Raw genomic sequence first — 18,481 nt, 5'->3', positions numbered from 1 at the left:
TTTTGAATAAATACAAAATAGCAATATTTCAAAATAAATTATATATATTTTTTTGCCATACAAATTCTTTTAGAAAGCAAAGCAGATTTGCAGAATGAGTCTAGCATGATGCCGTTTTTTTTGTTTTATTTTGGATTGTTCTTTGCGTTACACTCATTGAAAAGTGTCACATATAATGCACAATGACAACAAGTACCGATTACTGTTTCCCCTACATGAGAAGTACAGTGTGTACCCCCATGAATTGATACCGTGTAAAGAGCTAAAATGTTACCGTCAGCGTCTTTCTCTATAGCTCGCAAAGTGTTTTTGTGAGTTTTTTTTGCTCCTGAAAGAAAACAATGAAATCAGCGTGAGTCTTTGGTTCTCCGTGACATGTGTGACACGGGTGTACTGAAAACAGCTTTCTTCTGAGAACACGACTTCAGGGAGAGCCGGCTTCCCTTCCTATTCCTGCATAAGGTTCTGAGACGCATAATGAGATCCTGTATTGTGTATATATACTGTAATTTATCAAGGTGAACCGACACAATAGTAATCAGATGCACTGGAGATCATGTTCATTAACTATTCTGAAATGTTAAGGACAAAGGGGTATATTTACTAAGCAAAACACAAAATATTTGAAGATTTTGCCTGTCAAATTTTAAAAGGGGTAATAATAGGATATTCATAATCGGGCTTATTTTGTTTTAAATATTATTGCCCTTTTAAATTGAGGATTTTAATTGTACTAATTGTGGCTCTTCTTACCCCCAACTGCACTAACGGTCCATATACAGAGCCATTAAAAAAGTGATTGGGTGGTTCTGCTTTGGAACAATAGAGATAATTCCATGAGAGTTGCCTTTATAGACTGTCTTTGGTATACTGTAAAGCTGGGTATACACTAGACGATATTTGGAACTATTTGCCCAATGTATCTTCAGGTTGTCCCTACATGCAGCTCATTCGGTCAATCTCGTCAACAATTTACAGCAAATCGAGCAGTGTGTACTCTCAACCGAACGACCAGTCGATATGTTAACATTATATAGTTAACGATGAGACGATCGAACGTCGCACGGTATATTGTTTGGTCATTTGTTAAATTACACAGTGTGTATGTACTATATCGTTTGTCCGGGAGTTCAAGGGAAATCTGGACAACCATTGCGTCATTTGCTGGTTGTCTTATGTGTACCCAGCTATAAAGTTTGTCATATTTCATTTTGTTTTGCATCCTAATTACTAACAGAAATGTCTATACTCTGAAACAGAGGACCTCATTCAGAGTCGGTCGTAGCGGCCGCATGGTCGTACGCCACCGATGTTCGCTAAACTGCGCATGCGTAAAGTTCGCAATGCGCGTGCGCAAACTAACTGCTACGATCAGAAATTTCTCTCACAGTCAGGTCGGTAGTTTGAGTGACAGATGGAGGCGTTTGTGGGTGGTAACAGGGGAAGGTGCTTGAAAACGGTGGAGTGGAGATCCGAATGCAGGTGTGCCTAATTATGCGAACAGCGTTTTATGGGAGTGCATAATTAACAAAGTAGTGTCATGGCACATGTGACATGGGAGGTTTTTACACTGACATGATCGTAGAGCTTAAGAGAGGGTATGGTCAACCTTAAGCTCTACGACCAGTTCCGATGGTCTCGATTAATCCTTATATGCCCGGAGATGATGTGTAATGCGTACGAGAAGGGGGCGTATTTTTTGGTCTTCCGGCCGCTTCCTCCCCTTGATCGGCCAGCTACCGATCCGATCTAAAGGACGCAACTTGCGAGTGCATCATTTGCATATCCGGCCCCTTTTCCCGTACGACCATGCGGCCGCAACGACCGACTCTGAATGAGGTCCTGAGTCTCCAGTGGAAAAAGTGCTGAAATTTTGGCCCCATAGTTTGGCGTTGGGTAGGGGGGCTGCAGATTATTGTTAGGTGATAAAACGGATTTGCAATTTATTTTAATCTGCACAATATTTTGTTGACAACTTGACATATCTAATTTTGAGACAAAGTAAAAAAAAAAAAAAATATATATATATATATATATATATATATATATATATATTATACAGCCATGGCCAAAAGTTTTGAGATAAGTATTGGTTTTTACACAAAGTTTGTCGCTTCAGTGCTTTTAGACCTTTTTGTCAGATGTTACTATGGTATACTGCTGTAAAATTACAAGCATTTCATAAGTGTCAGAGGCTTTTATTGACAATTACATTAAGTTTATGCAAAGAGTCAATATTTGCAGTGCTGACCCTTCTTTCGCAAGACCTTTGCAATCCACCCTGGCATGTTGTCAATCAAATTCTGGGCCACATACTGACTGATGGCCGCCCATTCTTGCCTAATCAATGCTTGGAGTTTGTCAGAATTTGTGGGTTTTTGTGTTGTCCACCCGCCTCTTGAGGATTGATCACAAGTTCTCAATGGGATTAAGGTCTTGGGAGTTTTCTGGCCATGGACCCAAAATTTCAATGTTTTGTTCCCCGAGCCACTTAGTTATCACTTTTGCCTTATGGCAAGGTGCTCCATCACGTTGGAAAAGGCATTGCTCGTCACCAAACTGTTCTTGGATGGTTGGGAGAAGTTGCTCTTGGAGGATGTTTTGGTACCATTCTTTATTCATGGATATGTTCTTAGGCAAAATTGTGAGTGAGCCCACTCCCTTGGCTGAGAAGCAACCCCACAAATGAATGTTCTCAGGATGCTTTACCATTGGCATGACACAAGACTGATGGTAGCGCTCATCTTTCCTTTTCCAGACAAGCGTTTTTCCAGATGCCCCAAACAATCTGAAAGGGGATTAATTAGAGAAAATAACTTTACCCCAATCCTCAGCAGTCCAATCCCTGTACTTTTTGCAGAATATCAGTCTGTCCTTGATGTTTTTCCTGGAGAGTAGTGACTTCTTTGCTGCCCTTCTTGACACCAGGCCATCCTACATCTTTGCCTCAATGTGCGTGAAGATGCACTCACACCTGCCTTCTGCCATTCCTGAGCAAGCTCTACACTGATGGTGCCCCGATTCCGCAGGAGACAGTCCTGGTGCTTGCTGGACATTCTTGGGCGCCCTGAAGCCTTCTTCACAACTACTGAACCTCTCTCCTTAAAGCTCTTGATGATCCGATAAATTGTTGATTTAGGTGCAATCTTACTAGCAGCAATATCCTTGCCTGTCAAGCCCTTTTTGTGCAAAGCAATGATGACTGCACGTGTTTCCTTGCAGGTAACCATGGTTAACAGAGGAAGAACAATGATTTCAAGCTCCACCATCCTTTTAAAGCTTCCACTCTGTTATTCTAACTCAATCAGCATGACAGAGAGATCCCCAGCCTTGTCCTCTTCAACACTCTCACCTGTGTTAACGAGAGAATCACTGACATGATGTCAGCTGGTCCTTTTGTGGCAGGGCTGAAATGCAGTGGAAATGTTGTTTTGGGGATTAAGGGCCTGATTCAGAGCCGTTCGCTATTTGTGGTCGTTCGTTCAAAATCAAGGGGTGGCTATTCAAATGATCCGTTCGCAAATTGCAGTCTGTTCCCACCTCTAAGTCTGAACGAGCGAGCAAAACATACGCTCGTTTTTTTGATAAAAACGCCCCCTGGCCGCACGCACCATACGTCATGTCCGCTATTTATTAGATTAATCGAGTACATCGTACAGCGTATGAACTGCTCGCTATTCTTGTGGTTGGTGTTTTCAACCGCTATTTTGCGAGCAGTTCTGAGTTAAAAAAAACCCAAGTGACGTGGTCAATGACGCTGCTGTATTAATTATGCACTCCCTTAAAACGCCCGTTTTGACCTTTAAGCACGCCTGCGTTCGGATCTCCACTCCCCGTTTTCAAGCACCTTCCCCTGTTACCACCCACATACGCCTCATTCTGTCACTCAAAATAGCAGGCCCTCGCTATATTGCGTACCAACGATTTTCGGCCGCACTGACTGGTTCGCGCATGCGTACTAAAAACCGTACGCATGCGCAGATGTGCGAACATCGCTCGGAACGAGCGTACTGCCGCTAGCGAGTGGCTCTGAATGAGGGCCTAAGTACATTGTAATGGCAAAGATGGACTTTGCAATTACAGTAATTGCAATTCATATGATCACTCTTCGTAACATTCTGGAGTATATGCAAATTGCCATCATAAAAACAGAAGCCTCAGACTTTGTGAAAACCAATAAGGGCAACTAAAACGGTGCAAGGTCTACACCACAAACGTACCAGGAAAGACTAAAAGATCTTAATATGTATAGTTTGGAGCAGAGAAGGGAAAGGGGGGACATGATAGAAATGTTCAGATATATAAAGGGTTTTAACAAGGTAAAGGAAGGAGACATTCTTCAAAGAAAGAGAAGTATTAGAACAAGAGGACATGTTCTGAAACTGGAGGGTGGTAGGTCCAGGGGAAATCTGAGGAAAAATGACATCACAGAAAGGGTAGTGGACAAGTGGAATAGCCTCCCATCAGGGGTGGTAGAGGCTAAGACAGTAGAGCAATTTAAACATGCATGGGATAGGCATAAGGATATCGTTCAGAAGAAGTAAGGATCAATAAGGGTTGAGGTAACAATATGTTTAAAAATGGGGCAGACTAGATGGGCCAAGTGGTTCTTATCTGCTGTCAAATTCTATGTTTCTATGTTGCTATGTTTCAATACATTTGCAAATAAGTGTAATTAATAGAGACTGTCAGTTAGTTGGTTATTTTAGCAGCAGTCATATTCCCCTATACTCCCATCAGTTCTCAGTTCCTGTCATCACTACACTCTGCCTGTCAGAGATTTGTGCGCGCCTTCCTTGCACCCGGGATAAGTGTTTGAGAACTGGCAAAGTTGTAACATAATTTCCAGAGACACTTTTGCTGCTTCTAAGTACAGTATGTCAGATGCAGTGTGGTCTAAGACAACAAGTACAGCACATACTAATTATTACATGTTTAATGGACTTGTTTCCTAGGGATCTATTCATTATGTTAATTATCGGGGTCCTGCCGGACCCCTATAATTAACATTTCAACGCGTGGCGAGCGCTGGAGCTATTCATCATTGCTCCGACTCGGAGACAGCTGATCCAAAAATCACCTGTCTCCTGAATCCTTTCACTGCTCCTTTCTGAGAAGTGAAACTAGTGCGCCTGCATGAACTAGAGTTCACCCAGGTGCACAATAGTCGCGGCTAGGGAAGGAGCGGGTTGCGGGAGCAAACACCATCTGACGATGGTGAATGCTCCCGCAGTCAAGCTCCAAAAATATTAAATTTTCGGAGCTTGATGAATTAACTAGTGTATGGGGACAGCATGATGCTAGTGTATGGGGACAGAGGGCCATTCCAGGAGAGGAAGGTAAGCAGGAAATATCTGTGATACTAGTGTATGGGGACAGCGTGATGCTAGTGTATGGGGACAGAGGGCCATTCCAGGAGAGGAAGGTAAGCAGGAAATATCTGTGATACTAGTGTATGGGGACAGCGTGATGCTAATGTATGGGGACAGTGTGATACTAGTGTATGGGGACAGCGTGATACTAGTGTATGGGGACAGCGTGATGCTAGTGTATGGGGACAGTGGGCCATTCCGGGAGAGAAAGGTAAGCAGGAAATATCTGTGATACTAGTGTATGGGGACAGTGGGCCATTCCGGGAGAGAAAGGAAAGCAGGCGATATCTGTGATACTAGTGTATGGGGACACAGGGCCAGATTGTGAGAGAAAGGAAAGCAGGAGATATCTGTGATACTAGTGTATGGGGACACAGGGCCAGATTGTGAGAGAAAGGTAAGCAGGAGATATCTGTGATACTAGTGTATGGGGACAACGGGCCAATCCGGGAGAGAAAGGAAAGCAGGAGATATCTCTGATACTAGTGTATGGGGACAGAGGGCTAGATTGTGAGAGAAAGGTAAGCAGGAGATATCTGTGATACTAGTGTATGGGGACAGCGGGCCATTCCGGGAGAGAAAGGAAAGCAGGAGATATGTGATACTAGTGTATGGGGACAGAGGGCCAGATTGTGAGAGAAAGGTAAGTAGGAGATATCTGTGATACTAGTGTATGGGGACAGTGGACCATTCCGGGAGAGGAAGGTAAGCAGGAGATATCTGTGATACTAGTGTATGGGGACAGCAGGGCCATTCCGGGAGAGAAAGGTAAGCAGGATATATCTGTGATACTAGTGTATGGGGACAGCGGGCCATTCCGGGAGAGGAAGGTAAGCAGGAGATATCTGTGATACTAGTGTATGGGGACAGCGGGCCAATCCGGAAGAGGAAGGTAAGCATGAGATATCTGTGATACTAGTGTATGGGGACAGTGGGCCATTCCGGGAGAGGAAGGTAAGCAGGAGTTATCTGTGATACTAGTGTATGGGGACAGCAGGCCATTCCGGGAGAGGAAGGTAAGCAGGAGATATCTGTGATACTAGTGTATGAGGACAGCGGGCCATTTCGGGAGAGGAAGGTAAGAAGGAGATATCTGTGATACTAGTGTATGGGGACAGCGGGCCAATCCAGGAGAGAAAGGAAAGCAGGCGATATCTGTGATACTAGTGTATGGGGACAGCGGGCCAATCCAGGAGAGAAAGGAAAGCAGGCGATATCTGTGATACTAGTGTATGGGGACAGCGGGCCAATCCGGGAGAGAAAGGAAAACAGGAGATATCTGTGATACTAGTGTATGGGGACAGAGGGCCAGATTGTGAGAGAAAGTAAGCAGGAGATATCTGTGATACTAGTGTATGGGGACAACGGGCCAATCCGGGAGAGAAAGGAAAGCAGGAGATATCTTTGATACTAGTGTATGGGGACAGAGGGCTAGATTGTGAGAGAAAGGTAAGCAGGAGATATCTGTGATACTAGTGTATGGGGACAGCGGGCCAATCCGGGAGAGAAAGGAAAGCAGGAGATATCTGTGATACTAGTGTATGGGGACAACGGGCCAATCCGGGAGAGAAAGGAAAGCAGGAGATATCTGTGATACTAGTGTATGCGGACAGCGAGCCATTCCGGGAGAGGAAGGTAAGCAGGAGATATCTGTGATACTAGTGTATGGGGACAGCGGGCCATTCCGGGAGAGGAAGGTAAGCAGGAGATATCTGTGATACTAGTGTATGGGGACAGTGGGCCATTCCGGGAGAGGAAGGTAAGCAGGAGTTATCTGTGATACTAGTGTATGGGGACAGCAGGCCTTTCCGGGAGGGGAAGGTAAGCAGGAGATATCTGTGATACTAGTGTATGAGGACAGTGGGCCATTCCGGGAGAGGAAGGTAAGCAGGAGATATCTGTGATACTAGTGTATGGGGACAGTGGGCCATTCCGGGAGAAGAAGGTAAGCAGGAGATATCTGTGATACACAGTGGAATACTTGTCGCTGCTATTGTTGTTTTATGTTGGTTAATGATTTCATATGCGATTTGCTCCTAACTACACAATTACTGCATAATAATTATAGGAGCCTCATATCACTACTCTGTGCTGCTGGGGACCCTGCTACTCCCACTATATAACTCTAATTCTGTGGCTTCCTGCTCCTCCATTCCCCTCCTCACATCATGTCACTGCCCCTGTCACATGCAGCCCTGTCCTCACTAACACATCACTCATCCATACTTGCCTTCCCTCCCAATTTGGCCGGGAGCCTCCTGAAAATTGGGTGCCGTTCCCGGCGCCCCAGAAAGGCAGACAAACCTGGCAGCCGACGACTATCCGCTCCTTCCCCCCACCGGTTGCAATAAAAACAAAATCGCGTCATCGTGGCCTCGCCCCCTGCTTCACAATGCCAAAAATCTCGTAATTGTGCAGCGGGGATGGGGCCAAAATTATATGAATCTGTGTCAACGCCCCGCTCCCTCCCCCATTGCGGGGTAGTTTCCCCTGCCGTGCCTCTACCGTGCCATGCCCTCATGCTTGTCCTGCCTGGCTGCACCCTCCCAGATGGGGCTGTGAGAATGTCGGCAAGCCTGCACTCAAGACATTTGGGACGCCTACACCAAGTATTTAGGAGCTACTGTACAGTAATAATGAAACAGACATGTAAGTTACTGTAGACAGGAAGGTTTGGGGGCACCAGCATATACTGTAGAGAACATAGGGGGTCATTCAGACCCACTCGCGAGCGGCAGTACGCTCGCAAGTGGGTCGATGTTCCCCACTGCGCATGCGCACGACGGAGGGAGCTCCGTCGTCCGCATGCACGAGACCCGGGGAGCGACGGGCTTTCCATTGCTCCGGGTCTTGCACCAAAGGGGGCGTGCTGTCGATGTTGATTGACAGCACGCCCCCTTTGGTGGGCGTGCCGGGGGTGTGACGGTCAGATGGAGGCGTTCCCATGGGAACGCCTACCGTCTGAAGCCGGCCCCACTGACATCACTAGTGATGTCAGTGGGAGTGATTTTGGCTCTGATAGAGCCAAAATCACTCCAGGGCTTGTGGCAGGGAGACCCTACCGCAGGGTCTCCGTCGCAAGTCCGATGGTCGCGATGGTCAAGACCATCGCGACCATCTTTTTGGCCGCTCGCATATGCTGTGGGTGGTCACCCACAGCTATACGAGTGGCCAGGAGGCCACTCCATTTTCATGGAGGAGGGCCCTGATTCAGAGCGAGCGCTCTGGTCAGAGCGTTCAGCTCTGAATCAGGCCCATAGTTAGAAAAATTCTAACTGCAAAAACCAAATCAGTATTGTACTTTGTAAGCAGATTGGGCAGCGCTCACTTTGATCGTACTGATGAAAGGTAGCGTCCAGGACCCTAAGTTGATTTTGGCAGCAGGTCAGCTTGTACATTATATTAACATTTTTGAACCAGATGAATCATTCGTAAAACCATAGTTTTCAGCTGTAAATTAAGGGACGTTTTTCTATTGATGTGGGGTATTTGGACCTTGTGAAATGTTTCTACTATTTCAAGCTGTGGCATTACTCCGGTTACACATAGCTTTGCTGGGCCTACTGTCAACTTTAAATTAGAAGCTGGATCCTCTGAGGTCAGTGCTGCCATTGCCTTTGAAGATGAGCTCATGTTTTTTTTTTTTTTAAATGCTTTTACCTAAATATAACCGGGGTGATAATACAAGTGTCGGCACTGTGCGTCAGTGGTAGATGGCGGCTTTATCCCTTCCTCTTCTGGAGAGAACGTTGCCAGCTTCAATGTGGTGAGAGGCGAAACCCCAACTAGGACAAGACCCCAAAGAACCCGACACCCTTCTCAGGTATTAGATCTATATTGTGAGTTGGGGGCCAGCAGGGGAGGGTCATATTTCTTTACAGTTCACAATAAATACGTTGGCATCACAGTAATTAAATGTATCTACATAAGTGCAGAGCATTAATAAATTATCTAATGAATCAAAATAAAATATGAAATTATCTATTAATATAAGATTAAATGAAGAGATTATATTATGTAATTAAACTAAGCCATGCATTGTTCTAACAAGTTGAGCTAGCATCGCAGTATACAAAAGCAATATATTATCCTATAAACATGAACAAAATGATTGCAGACTGTATCACAGCACACGAAATGTTGTGAGGGGGCCACAGTACTTCGGCATTTCTAGATCATCTGGCTACCCCCGTCACCTTCTCCAGGTCCTACTGGGAATTCCCTAACATGCTACGCTGTCTTTTACTGTCTTACTATGATAATGTAAGCTCACGATCAGACCTCCTTTACCCTGTGTTCTCTTCTGAATTTATTTTGACATTTCAATTTATGCCTGTCCTGTGTAAGGCTCCTTACTAATCAGTTATTATAATGGTAATAGCTACCTCACACCATAAGCATTGATAGTTATAGTAAAATTAAATAGTAAAGAAAAGCTAGTTCACACCAAACCTGCTTTGTATTTAGGGCTCGATTTAGACCCACTAGATGCGTTCGCACGCAGCCAAAGTATGCAAATCCCGCGATCGCACGGCAAGGCATTAACATGCCCACTATGTCTTGGCGTGCGATCGCGGTATGTATGTAGACGCCCAGCAGCCTGTCTTAAGATTCCCACTTTCCCACGCCATCTCCAGGAAGTGTATGCAACAATCGGTAACAACGAGTTCCATCGGAACCATTCGCAGCACTTGTGGCTGACCATACCCTATGGCAAGCACTGCGAGTGCTTCAGTGTGTATTTCAACCATGTGACGTGTACTATGACGCTGCTTCTTAATTATGCACGCCTCTGAAACGGCGTTAAGACGCTCAGACACGCCTGCGTTCGCACCATCGCACCCCCATTTTCATCGACCATCCCCTGTCACCACCCATAAACGGCTCGTCCTGTCACTCATTCTAGCGAGCTGGCTATGCGCAGCGAGCGAACGCTTCCCGATCGCATGGACTAGTTTGTGCACGCGCAATGCGACTTATACGCATGCGCAGATTGCAAACAGATCAGTCTAAGAGGCCTGGCCAACATGTGACTCTCCAGCTGTAGTGAAACTACACATCCCAGCATGCCCTGCTAGCAAAACTGTGGCAGGGCATGCTGGGACTTGTAGTTTCACAGCAGCTGGAGAGCCACAGGTTGGCCAGGCTTGGATAATATACCTTTCTCCTTAGCTAATAATTCGCACCAGTGGGGAATAGTGTGTGGCATTTATGGTACTTGTTAATGTTTATCTCAGGCAAAGTGTCTCTGTTCTGCAAAGCTTACGTATATTTTGGCCTACGCTCTGCACCAGATCTGGTGAGCCAGGATGAGAACCACGACAAGCACAATTTAGAAAACATTATTATTCTAAAACTAACAATCTAGTCCACATTCTACAGTCTCAATCTGCTTCCCCTGCCCTTACTTCTGCTTTACCCCTCACCATGTGATTGTAAACTCTAACAAGCAGGGCCTCTCATCTCCTGTGTTCTTGTCCACTTTCTCCTCATTCTCCTTGGCTTTGTAACATTTTGCATCACGAATGACCTGTAATACACTTTATGTTACTTCTGTACCTTTCTTATGCCATCTTACATAGTATGCTTAATTGTTAGGTGTTATTGCATTTATGATTCTTGAATGTTTTTTTTTTTTTAATTGTTTTTTTCTGTTTTATACTTGTTGGACCTCTAAGTTTGTTGTACTATGGCCCTCATTCAGAGCCACTCGCTAGCGGCAGTACGCTCGTTCCGAGCGATGTTCGCACATCTGCGCATGCGTACGGTTTTTAATACGCATGCGCGAACCAGTCAGTGCGGCCGAAAATCGTTGGTACGCAATATAGCGAGGGCCTGCTATTTTGAGTGACAGAATGAGGCGTATGTGGGTGGTAACAGGGGAAGGTGCTTGAAAACGGGGAGTGGAGATCCGAACGCAGGCGTGCTTAAAGGTCAAAACGGGCGTTTTAAGGGAGTGCATAATTAATACAGCAGCGTCATTGACCACGTCACTTGGTTTTTTTTAACTCAGAACTGCTCGCAAAATAGCGGTTGAAAACACCAACCACAAGAATAGCGAGCAGTTCATACGCTGTGCGATGTACTCGATTAATCTAATAAATAGCGGACATGACGTATGGTGCGTGCGGCCAGGGGGCGTTTTTATCAAAAAAACGAGCGTATGTTTTGCTCGCTCGTTCAGACCTAGAGGTTTCAAACAGACTGCAATGTGCGAACGGATCATTTGAATAGCCACCCCTTGTTTTTGAACGAACGACCGCAAATAGCGAACGGCTCTGAATCAGGCCCTATGATCTGTTTCCCCTCTGTACTTATAACTGAACAATAATTACTTTTTAGGTCGGAAAAATATTTGTTTTCTCATTACTTTTGGGAAGATGTATCAAAGCTTGGAGAGAAATAAAGTGGAGAGAAACAAAGTACCAACCAATCAGCTCCTGTCATTTTTCTCACAGCCTGTAAAGTGACAGTTAGAAGCTGATTGGTTGGATTTATCTCTCTCCAAGGCTTTGTACATATACCCCATACAGGTGCGCCGAGAACGGGGGGGAAGCGGGTACTAATTACCCAGGCTCGGGCTTGCTGGAGAGGCCAGGCGAGGGCCCGGGTCCAGCGCCCCCCCCCTCCCTCTTATAGCAAAGCAGCCCAGCACACGCTGCTGTGTGCTGGGCTGCACTGGGAGACTGCTCGCGGTTGCTAAGTAGCAACCACAGCAGTCTCCTATGCCTGTGGGGAGAGCGATCACAATGATCGCGCCCCCTACTGGCTATGTCTTGGGCTGAGGGACTCACAGCGCTCCCCACCCTTCCCCCAGCGCGGCACTGAAAACATTTATTTTTTCCTCTAAGGGGGCGTGGCCACGCATTCAGTGATTAGGCCACGCCCCTTCTCGCCCCCTTGGGCTCGGCTGTCGGTGCCCCCGACCCCATATCTATCTCCACTTTATCTCTCCAAGCTTTGATACATGTCCCATCTATCTTTTTTTTATGCTTTCAACTTTTTTTCTTTCTTTTTAGTTTTATTTTAATGGTATCTTATCTTTTGAACTGTTTTCTGTTTCTTTCCACTTTTCTTGGATTTTTCTTTTCTAGAAACGCCATCCCATGATTGGAAATCCCCTTCTGCATTATACACAACCTTTCTTTGTTTTTTATACAGAGGTTATGACTTTGTTGGTTGAGGTCCTTTAAATATTTTTACGCTTGAACATTACTTTTTGACTTGGACAGTTTGGTTTTCACTGTTTGATAAGCAGGTGGAATAACTATTGGTGTTTGCTACATTATACTGTACACCAAGGATAAATGGATACTGTCATTTACTTACAGTATCTCTAAAACAAGACACTCATTTATACAGTGTAATCTCTAGCACAATGCAGCCAGTGACTAATTACTTGTGCAATGTTTTCTCATCACACAGGGGAATGTTTTAAATGAACCTGAACCCTTGTAAGGAGGATCCGGACTGGAACAATGTGGGCGGCCGCAGGGTATCGCACGCCCTACTTACTACTACTGACACTGGTCCTGGTGTTTGGTGGTGGGGACTCTCAGGCGCAGAGAGCCGGTATGTTATTTCACTCCGATTCGTGTGTCACCCTTTTTACCATAAAAGTCATTGTTTTTTCCCAAAATCCATAACGCACAATACTTACAGTCTATATAAATGAAGTAAGAGGGCGAGCTAGAATAGATCCCAGGACTGTTGTACCTCATTTGGAGCCTGAAAGGAAATACAGAGTAAGGGGAGATTTATGAAACCTTGGAGAGAGATAAAGTGGAGAGAGGTACAGTACCAACCAATCACTTCCTGTCATTTTTCAAACACAGCCTGTAACATGACAGGAGCTGATTGGTTGGTAATTTACCTCTCTTCACTTTATCTGTCTCTAAGCTTTGATAAATTTCCTCCATAACTTCTGCAAAACTCAGGTCACATAAGGCTCCTCATTTTTCATTTTAACATTATACTGCAGGAGCCGTAGGAGAATATGCCATTACCAATGCTCATACACTATTCATCTGTGGTTAAAGAATGTTCTTATTTAGCTGGATGATTCCATACAGCATAAAGAAGCACATTTTGGTATAAAAATATATAAAAATATCATCACTTTATTATAATAGCAATATAATCTGTCTGACACATATAAAATCAAAATCTTTCTTGCTGCCACCACTGAGAGGCAATATATATATATATGAACAAGGGGGGGGGGCGCAAGAGAGATGGCTCCCCCCCCCTCAAAAAAAACAGTTCAGAGGCGCCAGGGGAGACAGTCAGAATAGTCTGTACAGCCCCTGCACTGCACGGAGGAGGGGGAGGTGTAATATGTGGTCTTTAATTTAAAAGGCTGCACAATCATACCACTTCCTCTGTGCAGTGCAGGATCTGTGCAGGCTATTACTATAATGTACAGCTCTTGACTCCTGCTCCACTACCCTGCCGCCTATTCCTCCCTGGTGGTCCCACGCTCCCCTTCTTCTCTGGTGCCGGCCTCTTCCTCCCGCAAGTGCTACTGACCCACCTCCACCCAGCAACAGGTAAGTTGGAGGGAGGGTGGTGGGGTGGACTCCAAAATTTTATTATTTATTGCCCCCCCCCAAACATAAAATCGTTAGTGATAAACAGTTGCAACAATGCAAAATGTTGTAAATATTATCCCCAATCTATAAGGTGTTCATTCATTTATTGTGATCAAAAACATAATAACCTATTATGCTAAGCTTAACTTCTAAATGAAATAACCACACAGACAACGATAGCTTAGTTCAAATTAGGGGTGAGCGGGTTCGGTTTTACTCGGATCTTTTTATTGGCTATAGCCGAACACGTGTTTTGGGTAGCGAATGAAATCGAGCCGAAATTGCGGTAAAGTGGCGATAAGAACCGAGTAAAACCGAGTAAAACCGAACCCACTCACCCCTAGTTCAAATTAGAATTGGTATATTTATTAAACTGCAAATTTATTTTAATTAAAGAGGGTGGCAAAAGAAGGCGCTACCACTACCTAGCTCTAGCCCAAATAAATCTTAACATAAAAATTGGGGGACGACTAAAACGCCCCCACCTCTCAAATATGCGTAACCTGCGCTGTGCAAGTCTCGCCGCCCCTTACTTTGGCACAGTCCGGACACTTCCGCTAAGAATAGTGCCTGATTGTCCAACCCACATAGGTAGGACCCACTCGCCGTCCTTCAAAAGGGCAAATGCCTCACAACGACCGCTTACGCCACATGTGGCCGCTGGTTAGTAGCGCCTTCCCGCCCACTGATCTAAGAAACTTTAGTAAACACAAACAACACAAAGACAAACACACGGTTTTGGGTGGGGAGGGAGGGGTTTCCAACTGAAAAAGAGGCAGAACCTTATTCAAATTCCGCCTTAAATAGTACAGCCTAAAAGCACCCGCCCCCATCAACCGTAATTGGCTGACCCTAAACGATAACAAAAATACTTCACAAACTAGAATCTGCCTAGCAACAGCTTCTCTAGGCTACCCATCACAAAAAATGTAGAACTCTTAAATAGTCTCCGGCTTAGGCATCCCTCGTCTAGTCTTGAGAGATACTCATTCCTTTTAAGCTAGCTGTGCACGACCCTTATCAGCATCCGTAGTGTCATAAATTTTAACTGAGCAAATAATAGCTTAAAAGGGTTATTTTTTTGTACAAATAAATGGCAAAAGGAAGTACTGGGTAAAAGTTCTGATAGCTTATATTATAATATGAGTAACTTTGTAAAAAAAAAAAAAATCTAGATTTTGAGCAATTTTAAGTACCCCGTGTGACCGTTGATTCCAAACGATTCTGAAACTATATATAAGCCCCCAGCGAAAACAGAATGCGAATACGACTGCGTTCTGAACAGTACGCATCTGATTGCACTTCCTCAGCATTCTGGACCTCATTCAGAGTCGGTCGAAGCGGCCGCACGGTCGTACGCAACCGATGTTCGCTATACTGCGCATGCGTAAAGTTCGCAATGCGCGTGCGCAAACTAACTGCTACGATCAGAAATTTCTCTCTCCTTGAACACAGCCAGGTCGGTAGTTTGAGTGACATATTGAGGCGTTTGTGGGTGGTAACAGGGGAAGGTGCTTGAAAACGGGGGAGTGGAGATCCGAACGCAGGCGTGTCTAATTATGCGAACAGCGTTTTATGGGAGTGCATAATTAGCAAAGTAGCGTCATGGCACATGTGACATGGGAGGTTTTTACACTGACATGATCGTAGAGCTTAAGAGAGGGTATGGTCAACCTTAAGCTCTACGACCAGTTCCGATGGTTCTCTATGGTCTCGATTAATCCTTATATTCCCGGAGATGATGTGTAATGCGTACGAGAAGGGGGCGTATTTTTCTGTCTTCTGGCCGCTTCCTCCCCTTGGTCGGCCAGCAGCCGATCCGAACTTAGGGACGCAACTTGCGAGGGAATCATTTGCATATCCGGCCCCTTTTCCCGTACGACCGTGCGGCCGTTTCGACCGACTCTGAATGAGGTCCTCTGTCCGCAAGAACAACAATCATTGGCGCTTACTGCTACCCCATGCTAGGAGCAGGGAATGCTGCAGAAACAGGCGTCCACTCTATATACGGACGACTGTATATAGACGACTCAGATCAATGGCTGTGATCCATATGACCCAGAATCGCTAGTAGGTACTGAAAGATGCGTATTCAGCCCCACAACGCATGTGCAGTTTGCTAAAAGTCGCAGGAATGGCTCCTTTACAATTTGCTTATGACTCACAAACAGTCCCCAAATCCTACTTTGTACCCAAGGCCGAAACCTCTACTACAGGGGTCAGGGAACTTTTTTACCTTTTACCCCAAAATATATTTAGATACACCGACGTTACTCCCTTGATTTGAAAGGAAGGAAATCATATAGTAGTGCCCCCATATAATTCCCCTGTAGTAGTGTCCCCATAGTTATGCCCCTGTAGTAGTGCCCCCATATAATGCCCCTGTAGTAGTGCCCCCATATAATGCCCCTGTAGTGCCGCTTGCTCCTCGGAACTATGGGAGAGACGTCATGACGTCTCTCCCATAGTGTGCATGGAGAGAGGCGGAAGCTGTAGTTCAGAAGAGAACTCCAGCCTCCGGCTAACGCGGCGCTGCAGGGAAGGAGCCTGGCGCCCGCTGGTAATAACATCTCACGTCCGACTTAGAGCCTCCCTGCGGCACATTCTAGAATGATTCATATGCATGCCCGGCTGTCCGTCCATTACCCCTGGGAATTAAATTTTTACCCCATGTAGGGTAATTTACCCCTGTTCCCTGACCACTGCTCTACTGTGAGGCCCCAGCCCCAGCCCCAGCCCCAGCCTTGGCCTATTTATAATCTTCTCTAACTTTTGGATTCTTTCAGTTTAATAACATTCTGTTTTTATTCCCGAGATGCAATGTTAGTAAGGGATCTAAAAGTCCAGCCTGCATGATACAGGACTCACTACTGCATAGATCCATCTCTCCAAATCGTCAATGTTCTATGTTGTGAAACAGCAAGTCATAGGACGCTGGGACTTATAGTTCAACCACAGAGAGCCGCTGGTCTCCTAAGCCTGTGCTATAGAATCCACATATTATCAACCTGCTCATGTCTGTTTCCTACCGATATATCTGGATTCCTAAAGTTCTGCCCAATTCCAGCTTCTTTGAATGCTTGGCCAAACACGTGGGCGCCTTTCACAATGTGACGTGTCTGATAAAGGTCAGACAAAGATTTGACTTCCATCAGTGGCCTTTTCAATCTTTCTCCCAGACGCAGGAAACAAAGGGGGGATCAGAACAAAAACAGAATGAAAAGGAATCTCGGGGCAGGGGGAAGAGGCTCACTATAGATGCAGAGAGCGAACCAAACAACAAAAAGATTTTTGTTTGTGCAGAGCTTGAAATTGAAATAAATGTTGTTCAGTTTTCCTATTATTCAAATATGAAATTGCAGTGAACATTAGAAACGCGTATACTGAGGCGCAGGTCACGGTATTTGATCATTCCAAAGAAGAAATAAAAATCTAAAGTAATTATTTTGAATGATATTTATAAAACTCCCCATAATACATATGTTTATCTATTTATTATATGTATACAGTATGTGTCTAAATTTAGTAATTTACACAATGAAAAAGTAGCAGCAGTGAAGAAATCGTTGTGCTATAAGGACCTCATTCAGAGCCGCTCGTAAGTGGCCGCTCGTTCGTTCCGAGCGATGTTCGCACATCTGCGCATGCGTACGGATAGTAATACGCATGCGCGAACCAGTCAGTGCGGCCGAAAAACGTGTGCTCGCTAAATAGCGAATGCCTGCTAATATGAGTGACAGGAGGAGGCGTATGTGGGTGGTAACAGGGGAAGGTGCTTGAAAACGGGGAGTGGAGATCAGAACGCAGGCGTGCTTATAGGTCAAAACGGGCGTTTTATGGGTGTGCATAATTAATACAGCAGCGTCATCGACCACGTCACTTGGTTATTTTATAGTCAGAACTGCTCGCAAGATTGCGGTAGGAAAAACCAACCACAAGAACAGCGAGCAGTTCAGACGCCGTTCGATGTACTCGATTAATCTAATAAATAGCGGACATGACGTAGGATGCGAGCGGCCAGGGGGCGTTTTTTCCAAAATTACGACCACATGTTTTGTTCGCTCGTTCAGACATAGAGGCGTGAACAGACCGCAAAGAGCGAATGGTTCATTTAAATAGCCACCCCCTTTTTCTGAACGAGCGAGCGCAAATAGCGTCCGGCTCTGAATCAGACCCAAAGATTGAAATGCTCAGGAGAGGTTTTAATCTAGATATAGATTCAGAGACGGACGCTAATGCCGCCGCGGCTGTGCGAAAATAATGCGAAAGTCACAGCTGCCGGGATTTGTGTTGCGATCCTCACCGGCGGCTTCGCAAATCCACGTGACTGCTTCCAAAGACGCATCACAGTCGCAGATTAGCGGATCTTCGGAATTCTGAGTAACACTATGGTTGCGCAGAAGGGGGCACGGGAACTGAGACACCTTTCACTATAATGGTTCTATTAAGCAAAGTGTAGACTATATATACACTTTTATTAAATCACGGTGCTACATCTTTTTCAGGATGTTGACAGTT

General features: G+C 45.3%; 1 protein-coding gene across 1 annotated transcript in view; it reads left to right on the top strand.

The window, feature by feature from the left end:
* The window catches only part of COL22A1 (collagen type XXII alpha 1 chain), a 442,369-nt gene that overhangs the window by 25,560 nt on the left and 398,328 nt on the right, over positions 1-18,481 (top strand). Inside the window, exon 2 of the mRNA XM_088478826.1 lies at positions 12,798-12,944. Coding sequence (XP_088334952.1) covers positions 12,851-12,944 — 94 coding nt within the window. The 5' untranslated portion in view covers positions 12,798-12,850. The remainder of the gene's footprint in view (positions 1-12,797; positions 12,945-18,481) is intronic.

This window comes from Taudactylus pleione, unplaced genomic scaffold, assembly GCF_031769625.1.
Source record: "Taudactylus pleione unplaced genomic scaffold, aTauple2 ptg000219l, whole genome shotgun sequence".
NCBI lineage: Eukaryota > Metazoa > Chordata > Amphibia > Anura > Myobatrachidae > Taudactylus > Taudactylus pleione.
This window is presented reverse-complemented; position numbering and strand designations above follow the sequence as displayed.